A 17,630-nucleotide genomic window follows, 5' to 3' on the forward strand; every position below is an offset into this window, starting at 1 on the left:
GGCTATAATCTACTTGATTATGTCACCGTTGATAATCCATGTCCTCCTATCACTGATTCCTCCATCTCCACCCTTCATAAAATTCACTGGGTAAGACAAGATAAACGTATTCTTAGTGCTATCTTGGCTTCTACTACCACCACAATCACTCCCTTTATTTCCGCTGCCAAAACATCTCATCAAGCATGGACCAAATTGCACACTCTGTATGCAAGCAAATCCCGGACTAGGGCAATGCAATTAAAAGAGGAGCTTACTATGATCAAGAAAGGAAATAACTCGGTTCAAGAATTCCTACATACCGTAAAAGCTCTTGCCGACGAAATATCTCTGATTGATCATCCCATTTCTGAAGATGATCTCACTTTGTACATCCTCAATGGACTGGGAAGCGACTTTCGCGAAATCGCCGCACCCATTCGGGCTCGGGAAAAGCCGCTCACGTTCGAGGAACTTCACGATCTACTTGTTGGACACGACGTATATCTTCGCAGACTCGACGCCACCACTCAACATTTGGTAGCCTCGGCAAATTACACGAACCGCCGTTCCGGATCTTCATCTGGTGCACACAGCTCCAAGAGTTCTTCCAAACAAGGGGCTGGCCGTCAAAATGGTTTCTCAAAACCCGATTATAACTCAGGCTCTTATCGCCCGTCTAACGGCCCAAAAGAAAACAAAAAATATCTCAAGCCCAATGGCCATCGAAGGTATACACCCAAATGCCAGCTTTGCGATGAAGTGGGTCACACGGCCAAAAGCTGTCCCCGTTTTCAACGTGCTGAACCCATTGCCAACTATGTCACCACTTCCCCTGCCACGGACACCAAATGGCTACTTGATTCAGGGGCTTCATACAATATTACTGGTGACTTGGCAAATCTATCAGTCCACTATGAATATGACGGTACTGATGAAGTTGTCATAGGTGACGGTTCAGGTTTGCATGTTTCACACATTGGTTCACTGGTTCTTCACTCACCTAATCGCATTTTTCATTTCAAAGACACTCTTTGTGTTCCTAATATTCGCAAAAATCTCATTTCCGTGCATCATTTCACCAACCAAAATAATGTTTTTGTTGAGTTTCACCCTTTGTTTTTCCTTGTTAAGGATCAGATCACGGGGGCGGTTCTACTCAAAGGTGCATGTGAAAATGGTGTCTACACCTTCCCGGAATCAATGGTGAAAGCTTCATCGAAAATGGTTGCAAACGTGCATGAACGTACCTCTATAGATGGGTGGCACAGGCGTCATGGACATCCATCTCAAAAAATTGTTCATCATCTTGTTATCAATTTTTCTCTTCCAATAATACAAGAAGGGTATAGCTCTAGTCTTTGTACCTCTTGTTCTATCAATAAAGCGCACAAACAACCTTTTCGCTCCAATAGTCTTCAAAGTCATGCACCTCTTGATTTAATTTACACCGATGTTTGGGGTCCCTCAAATACTCTAGGTATTGACGGATCACGATACTACTTGATTTTTGTTGATCACTTCACGAAATATATTTGGTTCTATCCTATGGAAACCAAATCTGAAGTTAGTGCTATTTTTCCAAAATTCAAACATCTTGTTGAAAATCGTTTTCAATCAAAAATCAAAAGTATTTATTCGGATAATGGTGGTGAATTTATTGCCTTAAAAAATTATTTTTCCATCCATGGCATAAGTCATTACACTACCGCCCTCATACACCACAACAAAATGGTGTCTCCGAGCGTCGTCATCGTCATTTGGTCGAAACGGGTCTTACTCTTTTAACAGATGCCTCTTTATCATTATCATTTTGGCCTCATGCTTTTTCCACTGCAGCCTACCTCATAAATCGCCAACCCACATCCATTTTAAATAACAAATCTCCATTTGAGGCCCTGTTTCATCAGCCACCAAACTACCACAAACTCAAGAAATTCGGATGTCTATGTTATCCCTACACCAAGCCATACAACTCAAACAAGCTCCAGCCCAAAGCTATACCGTGTCTTTTCCTGGGCTATTCTTCAACCCAGAACGCATATAAATGCTTTGACCCGAAAGCCCATAAACTCTACTTGTCTCGCCACGTTGTGTTTGATGAGGATCAAACTCATTCTCATTTTCGCTTGGCAGAAACAGAGTCTCTCATGCGAACCCATTCGTCCACAACACCTGGGTCACCCACTCTTGTGTCGTCTCTGCCGGAACTACCGCCAGCACCAACAGGAATCGACACCATTTTCGCATCATCTACAGGTAACCAATCTCTCCACACTTCCTCTAATTTTCGAGATGATTCTCTTTCCCATGATTGCCCTAATTTTTCTTCCTCACATGAGCATGCGTCTTCTTCCTCCGATTCACGCACCACTCAAGTCACACAAATCACCACCGCTCCTGATGACTCTCACTTGGCCTCAAATCCTGAAAATACCAACCGCACCCACACAATGACCACTCGGTCAATGAATAATATTCACAAACCTAAACAGTTCAACTCTGTCACCAAGCACCCTCTTCAACCATGTATTGAACCTACTTGTGTGGGACAAGCACTCCGTGAACCTCACTGGAGACAAGCCATCTCAGATTAACTCACTGCCCTTATGCGGCATGGTACATGGGAACTAGTTTTCCCACCCCCAAACTGTAATCTCGTGGGATGTAAATGGGTTTTTCGTGTCAAACGAAACTCAGATGGGACGGTTGATCGCTTTAAAGCGAGGCTTGTTGCCAAAGGTTTTAACCAACGTGAAGGGCTAGACTACAAAGAAACTTTTAGTCCAGTGGTGAAACCTGCTACTATTAGAACTGTCTTGACAGTGGCTGTGATGCAAGGGTGGTCCTTGAGACAATTAGATGTAAACAATGCTTTTCTGCACGGTGAGTTAACTGAGACAGTGTACATGGTCCAACCACCGGGATTTAAAGATGCTACTCATCCAAATCATGTGTGCAGGTTAAAGAAGGCTATTTATGGCCTCAAACAGGCTCCAAGAGCTTGGTATTCAGCTCTTAAATCTGCCATTCTGGGTCTTGGTTTTCAAAACTCCAGATCTGACTCATCTCTTTTTATCTACAACAAGAATTCCATTATATGCTATTTATTAGTTTATGTGGATGATTTGGTCCTCACTGGTAATGATAAACATTTTGTGGATGAGATAATTCGACAACTTGGTGGTCGTTTCTCCTTAAAGGATTTGGGCAGTTACATTTTTTCTTGGGAATGGAAGTCATTCCAACAACATCTGGTATTTTCTTGTCTCAACATAAGTACATCCGCGATCTCTTATCCAAAACAAACATGGCTGGAGCTAAAGATGTGTCTACTCCTATGTCGACCAGCATTTCTCTCCAACTTGTTGATGGCACATCTTCCACTGACAGTACCGAGTTTAGGAGTATTGTTGGAGCACTTCAGTACCTGTCCCTCACTCTTCCGGATATCTCCTTCTCAGTCAATAAACTTTCACAGTTTATGCACAAACCAACGGTGACACATTGGACTGCTACAAAGCGACTTCTTCGCTATTTGAAGCACACTATTTTTCATGGTATTCATATAAGGAAAAATTCTAGTTTTGATCTCTCTACTTATTCTGATGCGGATTGGGCAGGAAACTATGATGACCGGACCTCAACCTCTACCTATATCAGCTTTCTTGGTAAAAATCTCATCTCTTGGAGTTCAAAAAAACAAAGGGCAGTAGCACGATCATCCACTGAAGCCGAGTATCGAGCCCTTGCAAATGCGGCTTCTGAAACTACCTGGCTCATCTCATTATTCAAAGAACTTGGCTTACCACTCAGACGACAACCAAAGCTGTTCTGTGATAACTTGGGAGCTACCCATCTCAGTTTTAACCCTGTCCAACACTCTCGCATGAAACACATTAAGATTGATCTTCATTTTGTTCGAGATATGGTTCAACGGGGGCTTCTCGATGTTCATCATGTTAACACCCAGGACCAGCTAGCTGATCTTCTTACCAAAGCTCTTTCATGGCAACGAACTGAAATTCTAAGGAACAAGATTGGCTTGGCCGATGGCAGCTCAACCTTGCGGGGGCGTATAAATTAAATCAAGCAAATTCCTTCAATCAAGCATCAGACCAAGGAGGCAGATTCTCAACCTTGAATCAAGCTCGTATCAGCACATTTAATTCCTTCCTAATACTCTGTAACAGCTAGTTTTATTCTAGGATTCTTACTTAAAACAGTTTCTGTAAATGTGTATTTATTTGGTGATTAACTATTGTAATGTGTGTGTGAATATTTTTCAAATATTGAAGTAAAATTATTCTGTGCAAACTCTTGTATTTCTCATAATCTTATCATCCTTGACCTTGACAATGAAATAAGACTGGCAGTAGATATCAGATCATGTGAAGAGTCAAGCTCACCTGCTATGCATTGCAGTCGAAATGTAGATCACTGGTCATCCTTTTTTAGACAAAATTGGCCCTTCCACTACTGGGTCCCGTTTACCCTATTTCTATCCACCCATTGACACTTATATCATGTATATATAAACACTGTACTCTTTACACAAGGAATATCCATCACATGCCAATGATCTTTCATGAAGATGTATGTATATAGTCTGCAATATATAATAACACAGACAACTTCAAACCTAAAACCTTAAACATGTATCGTCTGAGATTTAACAATTATTCGTAAAAAGAGGGAAAAAAATCTAAGAAATTTGGTTGGAGTTAAGAACAGAGAGATTATTCATTGTTACATAATTTTCTTTGTGGGGTCAAGCAGCAATGTATTGGTGTTGACATGGCAGGCACGGTTTCCTAGTCCACCCTTATTGGCGATATAAGTTATTGTCCAGAAATATAACTCGTTTTAGGGATTGAAATGCAGCAACTTTTGCAACCCGTGCGGTTCGTAATTAAAATTTAAAATAAATAATAAAATTTACCTCTTTCTATCGATTTAATCTTTTAAGATAAGTGATGATTTTAAATAAATCAGAATAAATATTTTAATTTTGAACCCTTACTCATAATCTACGCTCTATCCTATTTATTAAATATTTTACATATTGGGTCATTCATTAAAAAAGAGTCTGACCTATACGTAAAAGAATGTTAAGATATAAAATAAATAATAAAATTTATATCTTCTCATCATGTTAAACTTTTGAGATAAGTGATTCTTTCGCAATAATAGATCAAATCATGGAAATTTTTTCCTATGCTACAACGCTGTGGTTGTTGGATGTGAAAATTTTTTTCTGATACAATGATAAAGACAATTCTACAGAAAATACATGACTAAAACGGACGAAGGAAGCAGACAAAAACAATTGGTTTGTCATGCTCACGAGTGCTAGAAAGATGATCTTGTAGGAAGGGATACTCAACTCTCCTTAATTCAAAGTTGCAACTCATTTTTTCCCAACACTCCTCTCTCTCTCTCTCTCTCTCTCTCTCTCTCTCTCTCTCTCTCTCGCCATTCTTCTCCCTTGCATTGCTTCGTTGTGCTCATGGAAGTTAACAAGACTACTGATCAGGCACCTGCAAGGCCACCTGATCATGATAATACAGCAAACAACGGCCACACCCAAGGACACCATCATTCCCAAACAAATAGCCACCATGGCACTTCCCCCTCCATTTCTGTTCTTATAATCATCATATCCATCACTTCCCTTGCCGTCCTTTTCGCCATTCTACTTTTTATCATCATAATGCTCCGACGACTCAAATCCGCTAAAACCAAAGGCTCTTGCGAGGAACACAATGGCATCAACATGAACACAAACAGCAGGTTCATTGCTCATACCACTGTCAACTTCTATTCTAGCCCAGGTGATTCCCTATTTTCAAAGGCCTTTTTTTCAAAAAAAAATCTATTCTTGTAGATCTTGCTATTAATTATGGCATGTTGGCCTATAGAAAATGAATCTAAGCTTTGAACGTCCTTTTACACTATCACTTCTTTGCCCCTCCATTGTTATCTCATTCTCACAAAACCAAATCATTTTCAACCAACCAAATGTGCTTTCACATGATTTATCCATTTTCCCCGAGAAAGAAGAAAACAAGAAGTCCCCTACATTCAAATCATATATAATAAAGCTCATGAGCAAGTGTCTTAAAATTTGGCAGATGTGAGGGGCGGATGTCTTTATGGAGGGCATATGGGAAGGACACCTCCATCTAAATTCAGAGGAGTTCAAGTGTATACATACAAGGAGCTTGAAGTGGCCACGGATAGATTTAGTGAAGCGAATATAATTGGGAATGGAGGGTGTGGAGTGGTGTATAGAGGGGTCCTAAGAGATGGGACCGTGGCTGCAATTAAGATGTTGCATAGGGAAGGAAAGCAAGGGGAGCGTGCTTTCAGGATTGAGGTGAATTGACTTCATTTATTACTTTTTGTTCCTATCTGGTCTCTTTTTCTCCTTAGTTTTGTTCTTTTCTTTCCTTTTCTCCTGCAATGACTTTTGTAAACAGTCTTAAAAGAAGTTGTCAATTTGTCTTTGCAGCTTCTAAGCAATTGCACCATATTAGTTAGAGAAAGATGGGTCTTAGTTTGCCTTGACCTTACAATTTCATTTGCATAAGCAATTTGATAGTGTTGACTAATAATTCTATTTTTCTGACACACACATGCGTGCTCACATATAGATATGTGTGTTAGGTAAATGCTGTTGTTGCTAAATAGAATTCTTCTCTGCTAGTTTAACCCGAATTAGATAGTTCAATTCTGGAGAGATACATCATGTGGATTCCATTACATTTAGGTGCAGTTTAGATAGTAAGATAAAATGAGATGATTTTCGATAGAAGTTAAATAAGATATTATTAGAATATATTTTTTTAATATTATTATTTTAGAATTTGAAAAAGTTAGAATTGTTTATTATATTTTTTGTAGAAACTTAAAAAAGTTGTAATGATGAGATGAGATGAAATACTTTGCATTGGACTATCAGAAAAGATATTTACAACCGTGAATTGTTCAACTACCGCGTAATCGTTTTGAAAAAAGTAAATAAAATATGAGATCCACATTAAAAAATTAATTTTTTAATAGTGAACTTCACTATTTTTCAAAGCGATTACGCGACGTTTACCCATTTCATGATTGTATGTAAAATTACTCTTTCAATTCGATCAAACATCTAAAGAGAATTTCAATAATCCAACTTTGTTCCAGCATACAGAAGGGATGTTCTTGGAGCTATGACTTGAGTAATATTAATCATCTTCCTTCTATCTATTCATTTGGTTGCATCCAATTATGAAGTGATCTTCATCCTTGCACATGGGTAGAAGACTAAATGACAATTTTTTTTTAAGAGAAACTTTGTATATGATGTAGGTGGATCTACTAAGCCACTTGCACTGCCCTTATCTGGTGGAGCTACTTGGGTATTGTGCTGACCAACACCATAGGCTTCTAATTTTTGAGTTCATGCCCAATGGCACTCTCCAACACCACCTCCACCCTTCTAACAGCCAACACAAGCAGTTGGACTGGGGGACCCGATTGAGGATAGCTCTAGATTGCGCTAGGGCCCTTGAGTTCCTCCATGAGCAGTCAATCCCAACCCCTATTATCCACCGTGACTTCAAGTGCACCAATGTTCTTATAGACCAAAATTTCCGTGCCAAGGTGTCGGATTTTGGATTGGCCAAGATGTGCTCAGACAAAATCACTGGTCAGATTTCAACACGTGTGCTGGGGACCACTGGATATCTGGCACCAGAGTGAGTCATTCATCATCTGTCATGCACCCTCTCTTTCATTTATCACAATAGAACCGATGAAAATGCAGTTTTATGCTAGCATGCACATAGGCAGGATGACATTTTCTTGGCAATGCAAAAATCTTGTTGGTAGTCATGATTTCGTTTTAAATGCCATTCATGGGTCAAATGCCCTTAACCAGATGCTACCTCCACCCATCCCAAGCATGCAACGGTACAGAATCTGGGTTCGAATCCCCAAAACCCTAGCTGGGCCAGCTCCAAGTAAAAAAAGGGGGGTTTCCAACTTTACATAGACAGGCAGATAATTGAAGATAAAAATATTTATATGATAAAAATCATTAGCTACTTTGCGAGTTTATTTCATCTTGATTTCTGGGTGCTGTAGGTATGCTTCCACGGGTAAGCTTACTACAAAATCAGATGTATACAGCTATGGTGTGGTACTTCTAGAGCTGCTAACTGGCCGTGTACCTGTTGATACCAGACGGCCACCTGGAGAACATGTTCTTGTTTCATGGGTTAGTTGACAAACTCTTCCATTTTTCTTTCTGTTTTTAGACGAATGCAGATATCACACAAGGGAACTATAAAGGATTAGGCGGTACATAGAAAAATAGCAAATTAACAGTACAGCAGTACTACTACTAGCAACGAGAGAGAGATCAGACACAGAAGTATATATTATGGGGCAATTTTGAGAAGTTTACACTGTACACTGAAAAGTTATTTGATTCCTATTGATTGGTGTGGCATGCTCAAAAAGTATATCAGGGAGATGGGGCCAATATAGAGCTTTGTGAAGTACTTGGTGTGTAATTCAAATGACTTCGCCAAAGAAAGTGTTCAAATTTATTCATTCACCAAAGGGTTTGAAGTGTGACATCTATTCTGTAAATTAACAGGCTCTTCCAAGGTTATCTAACAGAGAAAAAGTTGTGGAAATGGTTGACCCATCTCTACAAGGCCAGTATTCCAAAAAGGATCTAATTCAGGTCAGCTTTGTTTTCTATCATCATTTCCACCATTACTATTGATGCTTAATATCCTAATAACTCTGTTTTCCTTATTGCTATGTTGTTTTTGCAGATAGCCGCTATAGCAGCCATGTGTGTGCAACCAGAAGCAGAGTATCGGCCTCTAATGACTGATGTTGTACAGTCACTGATCCCTCTGGTCAAAAACCTTTATTCAATCAATTCTTCTGGTTCCTCCAGATTTATAAATCAAGCAAGAAGTCCCAGGTGTTAGTGACTATCTGAAGACAGTAAACTCAAGCCTTCCAGTTATCTCCTGGGCTGGTTTATGCAGAATTCGATGACAACTCTCAGACCATTTCTCTGAAAAATAAAGGTGCGAAGTGCGACATTCTAATGTCTACCTAACCAAAGAAAGTTCGTCTGATTTCAACAAAAGCCATAGCTGGCTAGCCTGAGGTTTCAGTAACTCAGTTTCTTTGAGGCCTGGGCCTGGCACATTTTGTGGAACAGCGGCACCAGCACAGCAATTGAAAAAAAAAAAAAAATGATGTAGAGGCACTTGCTTGTTTCAAGAACCAGAATTTCCAATAGAAAATAGATGAGAATAGACAACTAAAATGACAAGGATTTGTCTGGCACCTCATGAATGTGTTCAAATCCATGTGCATAGGAGGCAAGCTCCCGCATTTTGATATAATTAACATGTTTCTTTGTTTTGTGACTGAAAAGTTTAAGAAATTTTTTTTTTCATTAGTCATATTTACTACCTCACATCCAGGTGTGATAGTGAATAGTAAGTGTAAATACTCTATTAGTATTATAATAGAAAAAGGGAAGGGAACGATAGTCACTGGATGCCTATTTTCATACAAATACATATCTGACGGCTGCAGCATCCCAAGCTTGGCAAAAAAGAGAGTTCTACTGGAGACCTAGCATAAATCCTGAAATGTTTTTTATGTTCTAACAATAAACAATGAAAGCGATGTAAAACCTCATTCTATTCATAGGTTGAAACAGGGGAGGGCAATTTAAACAAGGGACAGTACAATTAGAAGCCATGATACTTTTACTGGATTTGATGAAAGCAAGGGTCATATGCAAGCATCTTGGGACCCAACACTTGCAAAAATCCAATTGCTCAGCTGTTCATCATTCAAAAAATGAGGACCTTAGATAAAGCCAACAGCTTTAAGTCGGCTATGATGTCGTTTCGTTTCCCATCTTGAGTAAGATCATCTCATCATGACTGTACAATATGTGATAAATCTTCTCATGATCAAACTTACATAAATGACAGATTGCACGAGACAACTTACGTAGGTACCTTACGTGAATAACTAGGAGATCAGATTACGATTGTCCTTTTGTCTTGAGACAGTTTCATGTAGCTGTTAAGAAGATAAACTAAAGTACTGAGAATCCTTGACCCAGTAAAGGGTGCTATTCTAGTGGAAAAGATTAGATTTCCTACAGAGTTTAGTCATTGATCTCAACAAGCTGGCATGGAGCAGAATGCAGACTACTGACAGTGACATAAAAACAAAAGAAATGTTGAGAGAAAATATTCAGAAAAACTTCAAGCAAATAGACTAATAGTCCAAGTATAGACCAGGTCAAATTGTCAATGCAACTGTTTAGGCCTCCCCTGACAATGGGCTTAATGAATCGTAGAGTAATGCCAATACCATAAGGAAAAAGACATCTATTATATTTAAATTATATTATCTTTCATATTCTTTCGTTACTTATTACTCAAAGTATGCCATTTTTCTATGAAAAGAAAAAAAAAAAAAAAGTGAATTGGATATCCTTTTCAAACATCAATTTATATATTCATGATGATTGATTACCTGTTTAACTAATTATGCCAAATTTATAGAAATATTAGGTGTGCAATTTATTAATGCTTAAATTTGCACAGTAGGCCGAAACGGAAAAAAGAATTATTTCTGACCTACGATGGTGATTTGAGCTTCAATACGATATTTATCGCATTCATCCATAACATAAATAATAAATAAACAAATAAAAGTAAATAAAAAGAAATATAGAGATTTACATGATTCGACATAAAAACTTACGTCTATAAGTTGTTTGGAAGGTAAAATTCACTATATTTAATAATTTTACAATCTCTCATAGCTTCACGTGTCGCTTAATACAATGGAAGAATTTAGTCTATGAGTAGAGAAGTCATCCTCCAGTCTGTGAAGAGTTCGTGGTGAGTTCGTTCATTTTGTGGGGGATCTACTCATATATATAGAGGTCTAACTTGTATTGTAAAACCTTTTCTTTTTAAGAGTTTGAGTAAACTTCATTGTTTTATCTTTTCCATATCTTATCTCTTTATTTTATCTTTCCTTATTATTAGTAATAGATTTTCAAAAGGTTAAACTCAGTCAATTTAATCCCTAACACAATTGACAAATATTTTTTAAAAATTATTAGACTATAATGTGATATAACGTTTATTATGATCTTATCACGAGCCTAAAAACTTTTTAAAAAAGAAAGGAAAGAAAGACAGACAAATTGCATCAATCATGCTAATTGCATTCAACGCATTGTGTGTGTATATGTATTTATCATCTCTCTTATGTTAGAAAATAATAGTATATATAGTCGTGAAGTGCGTAAATGCTGTATAATAATTTTAAAAAAGAATAAAATTTATTATTAAAAAATTAATTTTTTTTTTATATAGATCTCGTATTTAATCATTTTTTTAAAAAGTGATTATATAACACTTATACATTCACGATTACAAGTATCATTTTTCTATATTATATCTATATCAGGCGCTCAATGATAAAAATAATAGCTTCTCCCCTGTTTGTAAGAAGTCCGCACAGAATTTTCTGTGTTTTCAAGGAAATAACTGAACTCGTTATGGATGCAACCCATTTTATTCCATTTATAACAAGATTGCCATATTACATGAACTTGGGTTTTGGATTTATTTATTTATTTGCTTTTTGTATTGTTGTTTTCAAAGCATCGAATACATTATGGGAGAAAAAATGCTTGGAGAAAAGGATGGCCAGGAAGCCTACATGCTGCTGCAATGTCCCAGTCCTACGGACTTAGCTGCTGCATGCTGGCTCCCCTACAACCATAAAATTGCCTAGCTACAACACAGATTTCGGTCCACAATCTAGCATGCCCTGCATCTCACGTTACAGATGGCGGTGCCCCGTGAGGATCAACCTAAACTATCTAGGAGGTGCCCAGCTTTTGAGCTTTTTGTTTTATGTCAAACTTTGCTAGCTGCACTGCACTACAGGCAACATCCCTTTTTCATGTTGGCTTTCTTACGTCTCAGGATATTGGTCACTTTCCAATTACATTCCATAATAATACACATAACTTTAGAAACTATTAGGCTAAGTCTTGAAAACCAAACAAAAAGCAAAGATATTTAAAAAAAAAATCGATAAGATAAAAATTACACATAATATAATTTGATTGGAAAAAACCAAAATTTGTTCTTATACATGGGGTCGAACCGAGTCATTCACTGATCCCTCGCCCGCCGGTTGAGATGAGGTGCCCTCTCCATCATTATTAGCCGCCACCTTCGGTGACTTCATCGACAATGCTCTCGTAAAAAAAGCCCACCGCTCCGATTTACTCAGCTGGTCCGGTTTCTCCATCCTCCTCATGTGACTCTTCCCTCTGCTACTCCCTTCCCCACCTGTTCTGTATCCCCGCCTCGAACTCCCTTCCCTTGGCAAGAACACCATACTCGTGGCCCGGTTCAGTTTCGGGTTCATTATCTGTTTCCTCACCTCCACCGGCAACCTCAACGTGAACCGTTCCGTGTTCTCTCCCGGTTGGATCAACGAGTGACCCGTCGAGTGTGAACGTGGAAACGGGAACATCCGGGTGGACCAACGGCTCGACCTTGACCCCCGGGTCCGATTCCGATTCAGCGTTTGCTTTACGTCTATAACCACCGTTTCTTCGGGTACTCTTTGTGCTCGTTCTGTTTCTGCGTTTGATGATTCGACGGCGACTTCGTTTTGGGCTTCGAGGTCTGAGTCGGTGTCCAACTCGGGGAAGGGGTGTACTGAGTCTCCAGGTTGAGGGACGAGGTTTGCTCGGCAGACGGGACAGGTTGTGTGGGAAGCCAACCAGGCGTCGATGCACTCCGGGTGGAACACGTGGTCGCACTTCGGGATCAGACGCAGCGTCTCGTCCTCCGCGAACTCGTTCAAGCACACGGCGCACTCCAGGGCGCCTTTCCCGATCTTGAGCCCCTTGACGACGGAATAGACCAGGGTAGGGAACGTCTCGATCACCTCCGCGTCGAGCCCACGCGCGGCTGTGGCGCCCCGCCTCGAGAGAATACCAGCACGGATACTGTTGCCGGACTGGCCGCTGTTGCAGTTGCGGATGTAGATGGAGAAGAATCCCATGAAGAATAAAGCCGCAACAAGAACGACAACGATTATCGCCATGGAGGGACTGAACCTGGCGTACCGGCCGTAGGTGTCCTGGTCCGTATTGGCCTGGGCCGCCGCCCAAGGAATATTTGGGGAGATGAGAGCGAGCAAAAAGAGAGTAACGGTTCCATACTTACCGGTGCAAGGAATTAAGCTTCGTAGCGTCAAGAAGCTCATGCTGAACGTGTAGAGCCGCAGTACTTTTACCGAGCAGTAGGAGGAAGAGGAAGCTTTATAAATGACAGAGAGTCTCAGAGAGAGAGAGAGAGAGAGAGAGATTGGGGGTGTGGGGGTACAGAGGGGAGAGAGTTTGTTGGGCTTTTCTTGAACATGGAAGGTATGACGTCATTGCTGTCGTGACACGTGGGCTAATGTTATGCCTAGGAAGGTTCTGATTGAAAAGAAAAAAAAAAGGCAAACCGTGGACTATAATATATGTAGGGTTGCAAAAATCCAACAATTCGACTCCGCTTTGGCTCCGTTCTGACTCTGACTAATCCGAATCAGACTCCGCTTCAGCTTCGCTTAGACTCCAATTAGTCGGAGTCCTCTTGAAAATCGGAGTCGGAGTTTTTTTCCTCTTGGAAGTCGGAGTCGGAATCGGAGGCAATGATGAACCAACTCCGACTCCGCTCCGATCCGACTCCGACCCTCCGCCTCCGAATCCGACTCCGCCTCCGCCTCTGACTTTGCCCTCCGACTCCGCCTCCGCCTCCGATTTTATACATATTTTATAAAAAAAAAATGTATTTTTCTATATATTAATCATTTAAATTTTATACAATTATATCTTATATAGTTAGTTAAACTCAATAATATACTAGTTAAATAATATATTTATACTATAATATATAGACTAAATTGACTAATAATAGTTTAGTATATGACTATATGTAAATATTATACTATTACAAATTTACAATATTACTAATTTACTACCATGTAACACTAAATTACTAATGTATAAATATAATAGCATGTAATACTAATGTATATATAATATACTATAAACACTAAGATGCATAATAACATCAACATGTAATACGAATGGATAAACACTAATCTATAAATTTATAATAACATTTAATACTAATGTATAAACTATAATAACTAAAGTATTATTCATATAAATTTTATATAACAATGTCTTGTATTAATTGTATTTTTTGACCTAATAAATTCTCAATATATTTCTTTTCATAAATATATTAGTAATACTATATTAGTAATACTAATACACACTATTCATTAGTATAATAATTAGATTTATGGCCTAATACTAATACTATTAGTAATCCACTTTAAGTCTATATATAAATTACTATATAAATCACTATAGTATTAATTACTAATACTATATTACTATATGATACTATTAACTATAGTGAATCAGTGATATACTACTATTAGACTACTAGTATACTAATACTATCAGTGATATAGTTAGTATAATATTTATACTAATACTATTATATAGTTATACTAAATTAAAATCACTATAGCAAATACTAATATATAGTTATGCTAATCACTATAACTAATACTAATACTAATATAGACTATAGTTATAACTTATAGTATTATAGTTATACTAAATCACTAGAACTAATACTAATATAGTTATACTAATCACTATAACTATATATAGTAGTAATATCACTATTAGTATAATATATAGTATTAATATATATTACTTGTTTTATTTAATTGTATTTTTTGTTATAATCAAAAGTTTAATAAGTTTAGATTGTAATTTTGAGAAATTTGAAATTTGAAAAGCCCACAAATTTTTTTTTTTAAAAAAGTGGGTCAAATATGAAGTTAGAAAAGACAAAAAAAAAAGTCTAAAAATCCGACTCCGCTCCGACAAATCGGAGTCGGAGTCGGAGCGGATTTGGCACAGTTCGGAGTCGGAGTCGGAGGTTGGATTCGACCTCCGACACAGTCGGAGTCAGAGTCGGAGGATGGGCCCTCTGACTCTGAAAGGGTCGGTGCTCAGCCCTATATATATGTGTCTGAAGTTTTTTCCTTTTTTTTTTTTTTTTTGTTTATTTGGTCTATAATATGATATATATTGGTAGTTGTCGTTGAACAGATTAATGTTGACTTTTTTAGGGACTGTTAAATTCAAAAAATATTGCTTGAATAATTCAGCTAATGTTGACTTTTTTAGGGACTGTTAAATTCAAAAAATATTGCTTGAATAATTCAGCCAAATCATTTGAATTCAATTCATATGTGATGATTTAGAATTGTTATCATATTCAAGTCAGCATAATATTCATGTTATTATAATATTATAATTTTTATATTTTAATATTCTAAGTTTCTAATTAATCACCAAGCTTTTAAAACTGTATTTAGATGTTAAAATGAGTTAAGTTGAATTGAGTTAAGCTGAGATAATAAAATATTATTAGAATATTATTTTTTAATATTATTATTATTTTAAAAATTAAAAAAGTTGAATTGTTTATTATATTTTGTATTGAAATTTAAAATAATTATAATAATGAGTTGAGATGAGTTTGGAATCTAAATATACATATATACTTGGTACATTTTTAAATAAATAAATAATTTCAACGCATTTTTGCATAAAAATTCTCCCAATTTATTTCTTAAGGAAGGAGTTGGCATCGTACATGCGGAAAGAAGTGGATACCCTTCCAGAAGAATATGATTGATCTCTAATACCCGCAGATCAAAAAATTGACAATTCATGAATGAATATTAATGGTGGAGATGGATATTGGCCGTAGACCGTTGGTCTTCCTCGTGCATCAGCCAGCCAGCCATATTCAAACATGAGAATTCTCTGGCCATGCCAAGTGCTTAATTTCGTTTAATTAATTATACATGGGGTCGAACCGAGTCATTCACTGATCCCTCGCCCGCCGGCGCCGGTTGAGATGAGGTGCCCTCTCCATCATTATTAGCCGCCACCTTCGGTGACTTCATCGACCATGCTCTCGTAAAAAACGCCCACCGCTCCGATTTACTCAGTTGGTCCGGTTTCTCCATCCTCCTCATGTGACTCTTCCCTCTGCTACTCCCTTCCCCACCTGTTCTGTATCCCCGCCTCGAACTCCCTTCCCTTGGCAAGAACACCATACTCGTGGCCCGGTTCAGTTTCGGGTTCATTATCTGTTTCCTCACCTCCACCGGCAACCTCAACGTGAACCGTTCCGTGTTCTCTCCCGGCTGGATCAACGAGTGACCCGTCGAGTGTGAACGTGGAAACGGGAACATCCGGGTGGACCAACGGCTCGACCTTGACCCCCGGGTCCGATTCCGATTCAGCGTTTGCTTTACGTCTATAACCACCGTTTCTTCGGGTACTCTTTGTGCTCGTTCTGTTTCTGCGTTTGATGATTCGACGGCGACTTCATTTTGGGCTTCGAGGTCTGAGTCGGTGTCCAACTCGGGGAAAGGGTGTACTGAGTCTCCAGGTTGAGGGACGAGGTTTGCTCGGCAGACGGGACAGGTTGTGTGGGAAGCCAACCAGACGTCGATGCACTCCGGGTGGAACACGTGGTCGCACTTCGGGATCAGACGCAGCGTCTCGTCCTCCGCGAACTCGTTCAAGCACACGGCGCACTCCAGGGCGCCTTTCCCGATCTTGAGCCCCTTGACGACGGAATAGACCAGGGTAGGGAACGTCTCGATCACCTCCGGGTCGAGCCCACGAGCGGCTGTGGCGCCCCGCCTCGAGAGAATACCAGCACGGATACTGTTGCCGGACTGGCCGCTGTTGCAGTTGCGGATGTAGATGGAGAAGAATCCCATAAAGAATAGAGCCGCAACAACAACGACAACGATTATCGCCATGGAGGGACTGATCTTGGCGTACCGGCCGTAGGTGTTCTGGTCCGTATTGGTCTGGGCCGCCGCCCAAGGAATATTTGGGGAGAGGAGAGCGAGCAAAAAGAGAGTAACGGTTCCATACTTACCGGTGCAAGGAATTAAGCTTCGTAGCGTCAAGAAGCTCATGCTGTACGTGTATAGCCGCAGTACTTTTACTGAGCAGTAGGAGGAAGAAAAGCTTTATAAATGAGAGAGAGAAAAAGAGAGAGATTGGGATTTTGGAGGTGTGGGGGTACAGAGGGGAGAGTCTATTGGGCTTTTCTTGCACATGGAAGGTATGACGTCATTGCTGTCATGACACGTGGGCTAATGTTATGCCTAGGAAGGTTCTGATCGGAAATAAAAAAATAAAAAATAAAGGCAAACCGTGGACTATAATATATGTGTCTGAAGTTTTTTCCTTTTTTTTTTTTTTTTTTTGTTTATTTTGGTCTATAATATGATATATATTCGTAGTTGTAGTTGAACAGATTAATGTTGACTTTTTTAGGGAGTGTTAAATTCAAAAAACATTGCTTGAATAACTTCAGCCAAATCATTTGAATTCAATTCATATGTGATGATTTAGAATTCTTTTCACATTCAAGTCAGCATAATATTCATGTTATTATAAT

The 17,630-nt window shown here is 38.9% G+C and overlaps 3 protein-coding genes across 4 annotated transcripts; 1 reads left to right on the top strand and 2 right to left on the bottom strand.

Moving 5' to 3' along the window:
* The first annotated feature begins 5,280 nt into the window (after positions 1-5,280).
* Positions 5,281-9,276, top strand: LOC121262381 (probable serine/threonine-protein kinase PBL7). Of its 2 annotated transcripts, none has more exons than XM_041164839.1 (6): positions 5,281-5,813; positions 6,114-6,358; positions 7,333-7,721; positions 8,110-8,242; positions 8,627-8,716; positions 8,811-9,276. In XM_041164839.1, the coding sequence occupies exons 1-6, from the start codon at positions 5,489-5,491 to the stop codon at positions 8,970-8,972; spliced, it is 1,344 nt and encodes a 447-aa protein (XP_041020773.1). In that variant the 5' UTR covers positions 5,281-5,488; the 3' UTR covers positions 8,973-9,276. The 2 variants fall into 2 exon arrangements, 1 of the variants encoding a protein (XP_041020773.1); XR_005940091.1 differs by having other exon boundaries at positions 5,347-5,813; positions 8,110-8,532; positions 8,811-8,861.
* A 2,851-nt stretch (positions 9,277-12,127) lies between these two features.
* Positions 12,128-13,456, bottom strand: LOC121262382 (E3 ubiquitin-protein ligase ATL31-like). Its single transcript, XM_041164840.1, has one exon. It carries the CDS (start codon positions 13,324-13,326, stop codon positions 12,193-12,195), a length of 1,134 nt encoding a protein of 377 aa, XP_041020774.1. The 5' UTR covers positions 13,327-13,456; the 3' UTR covers positions 12,128-12,192.
* A 2,546-nt stretch (positions 13,457-16,002) lies between these two features.
* LOC121262217 (E3 ubiquitin-protein ligase ATL31-like) lies at positions 16,003-17,225 on the bottom strand. Its single transcript, XM_041164612.1, has one exon. It carries the CDS (start codon positions 17,140-17,142, stop codon positions 16,003-16,005), a length of 1,140 nt encoding a protein of 379 aa, XP_041020546.1. The 5' UTR covers positions 17,143-17,225.
* Positions 17,226-17,630: the final 405 nt, after the last annotated feature.

The sequence above is a fragment of the Juglans microcarpa x Juglans regia genome, chromosome 4S (assembly GCF_004785595.1).
Source record: "Juglans microcarpa x Juglans regia isolate MS1-56 chromosome 4S, Jm3101_v1.0, whole genome shotgun sequence".
Taxonomy (NCBI): Eukaryota; Viridiplantae; Streptophyta; class Magnoliopsida; order Fagales; family Juglandaceae; genus Juglans; species Juglans microcarpa x Juglans regia.

Bases quoted from the DNA above. Each gene is read 5' to 3' on its own strand.
- LOC121262381 (XM_041164839.1), top strand. From the start codon at position 5,489: ATGGAAGTTAACAAGACTACTGATCAGGCACCTGCAAGGCCACCTGAT. The intron at 5,814-6,113 runs GTGATTCCCTAT...AAAATTTGGCAG, and splicing joins CAACTTCTATTCTAGCCCAG to ATGTGAGGGGCGGATGTCTT. The intron at 6,359-7,332 runs GTGAATTGACTT...TATATGATGTAG, and splicing joins AGCGTGCTTTCAGGATTGAG to GTGGATCTACTAAGCCACTT.
- LOC121262382 (XM_041164840.1), bottom strand. From the start codon at position 13,326: ATGAGCTTCTTGACGCTACGAAGCTTAATTCCTTGCACCGGTAAGTAT.
- LOC121262217 (XM_041164612.1), bottom strand. From the start codon at position 17,142: ATGAGCTTCTTGACGCTACGAAGCTTAATTCCTTGCACCGGTAAGTAT.